General features: G+C 31.4%; 1 protein-coding gene across 1 annotated transcript; it reads left to right on the forward strand.

Moving 5' to 3' along the window:
- The first annotated feature begins 1,617 nt into the window (after positions 1-1,617).
- Positions 1,618-2,589, forward strand: LOC120524601 (olfactory receptor 10A2-like). The gene has a single exon (XM_039746432.1). It carries the CDS (start codon positions 1,618-1,620, stop codon positions 2,587-2,589), a length of 972 nt encoding a protein of 323 aa, XP_039602366.1.

Genomic DNA, 2,589 nt, shown 5'->3' on the forward strand with positions numbered 1-2,589 from the left:
ATACATTATTAGAATTTACGTGCCAAAATCTAAATACATTCAAAAATACCACATTCTCAGAAGTGTATTACTATTCCTCCTTTGGGCATAGTTAGCTTTACAATGAAAATACAACTGTCATGCTAATTGTGTCCCTTTCGGTTGCAGTTCTCCCAATTACAGTCGATCCTTTATAAACCTGGTCATTTCAAGGCTGCCGTTCACCTTACTGAGGCACATGACCTAGACAGGTACAGTCTGATCATTTTTATTTTATTTTATTGTTCATTTTTCTATGCTGCCTATCAATGTTTTATCAAGGCAATACTTTATAACATTCAAAAAATATCTGAGAAAATATCTTAGGGTGTTGGTTTTGGTTTATAAGAGCAAAACAATTCTGCACTGAATGTTATTAGGAATTCAAGTGAATGTCAGCTTACAAGAAATGGTTTAATTAATTGGCTATATAATTATATAATATTAATTCAAATACATTTTGTAACATTAACAGGTATTATGTACATCTACACATTATTATGCAAAACAGCAGAAATTCATCTGAGTATTATTTTAATCACTTTTGTTTTTTATTTTTATGTATGGCATTTGCATGTCAATAAATAATGCAAGCTAAATACTGTAAATGGCTGTTTCCTTCTATTGTTATAAACATTCATTTAAAAAAAAATCACTTTCAAGTGTGTTTTGTGTTTTAAGGAGACAACAATACATATGTATGTATTTTTGTTTCCATAAAACAGAAACCACATACACACGTACATTGTAAATGTGAGTGTGTGTGTGTAAGGTTTGGATCACTTTCTTATTGCATTCTAAGAGTTAGATACAAGAAAAATCCAAACAAATTATTGCATTGATTTTATTTACAAGAACAGATTGCTGTAGACATTTGCCACTATTTTATAACTGAAAAAATGGAGAAATGCAATATATACAGTATATATACATATGTTTATTATGGTGCTGTTGATATTATTTTTTCAAAGTATTTTAGTTTTTCATTCTTTAAGTGATAATTAATTAATGCAAGGCCATATTTTTAAATACTATATACCATATTAAAGGTGTAGGCGACAGTGTGTATTTTGGAATTCTTTTGTGCTCTGTTATTATTTTCTGGTATTTTCCTCTAACAGACAAAATAAATTGAAAAGTAATATACTGTATTAGATTAAAGTTTTCCCTCAAATGCTTCGTTAGGACACATGGACCACTTTCTTTGGTAGACCAATATGTTGTTAGCTTGATTCCTATTCTTTAAATCATGCTGTATTCTTTTAATGAGCTCTTTATATGTTCTGTTGTGTTTATTTTAAATCTTGAATCTCTGAGTTTCTTTGGACAACGTTGCTGTCAATGAACTGAAGCTACACGGCTAAGCTTTCCAAGGGATATTATAAAGAAACAATTTTCAATAGTTATCAGTCTGTTGTGAGATATTGTGTTTTTTTCAGTGATGAATATATCAAGAAAATCATTTCAGAATGAATCAGCTCTCATGCAGAGTGTTTCTTCTTATATTTCTGTGTAATGCATAGGCTGGATTAAGCAATAATTTGCTCTTTTTTCTTTGTTTCCCTCTTACATGCCACAGAAAGCAGAAGTCTCCAAAAAATGACTGGTGAAACATTAGTGAGCAATAATACTTTTGTTCGCCCGCAGACATTTTTTGTTACCGGCTTTTCAGATATGCCATACTCAGACTATTACTACATCTTCTTGTTGTTCATTTACATTTTAACGGTGTTAGCAAATTCATTAATTATATTGCTGATTTATGTTGAAGAAAGTCTTCACAGTCCAAAGTATGTTGCCGTTGTACATTTAGCAATAGTTGATATATTTGCCAGCAGTGCAGTTGTTCCTAAAATAATTCATACATTTCTTTTTGATGCTCAGGTGATTACCTATGAAGCCTGCTTGTCTAATATGTTTTTTTCTCATTTCTTTGCAGCAATGGAATCATTTTCACTCATAGTTTTAGCCTATGATAGGTTTGTTGCTATTTGTTTCCCTTTAAGGTATCACATTATTGTAAGTCACACAAAAATGTTAAAAATACTTGGAATGACCTGGTTCCTTGCCTTTATAATTGTGGGCATATTAGTAGCACTGATTACACGCCTCTCCTTCTGTAAATCTACTGCTGTAACCAGTTATTTTTGTGACCATGGACCAGTGTATCATTTAGCCTGTAATGATACTTATCCGAATTTTATAATGGCTCGAATTTTTATAACTTCAGTTTTTTTTGCACCATTGACTTTAATTGTATGTTCATATGCAGCCATACTGAATGCAGTGTTAAAAATTGCATCTGCAGAAGGAAGACGAAAAGCTATGTTGACTTGCACATCCCACTTAATATTGGTTGCGATATTTTATATTCCAATATCAGGAACATATATTGCTTCAATGATATCTGGCATCCATCAAAATGCAAGAATTTTCAACAATTCACTCTCTGCTACAATTCCAGCACTTTTAAACCCTATTATCTACACGCTGAAAACAGAAGAAATACTAAATGCTGTTAAAATGAGGTACAAAAGGAGAACTGCTGAATTGGACACTATGAATCATTAA

The sequence above is a fragment of the Polypterus senegalus genome, chromosome 2, assembly GCF_016835505.1.
Source record: "Polypterus senegalus isolate Bchr_013 chromosome 2, ASM1683550v1, whole genome shotgun sequence".
Classification (NCBI taxonomy): domain Eukaryota; kingdom Metazoa; phylum Chordata; class Cladistia; order Polypteriformes; family Polypteridae; genus Polypterus; species Polypterus senegalus.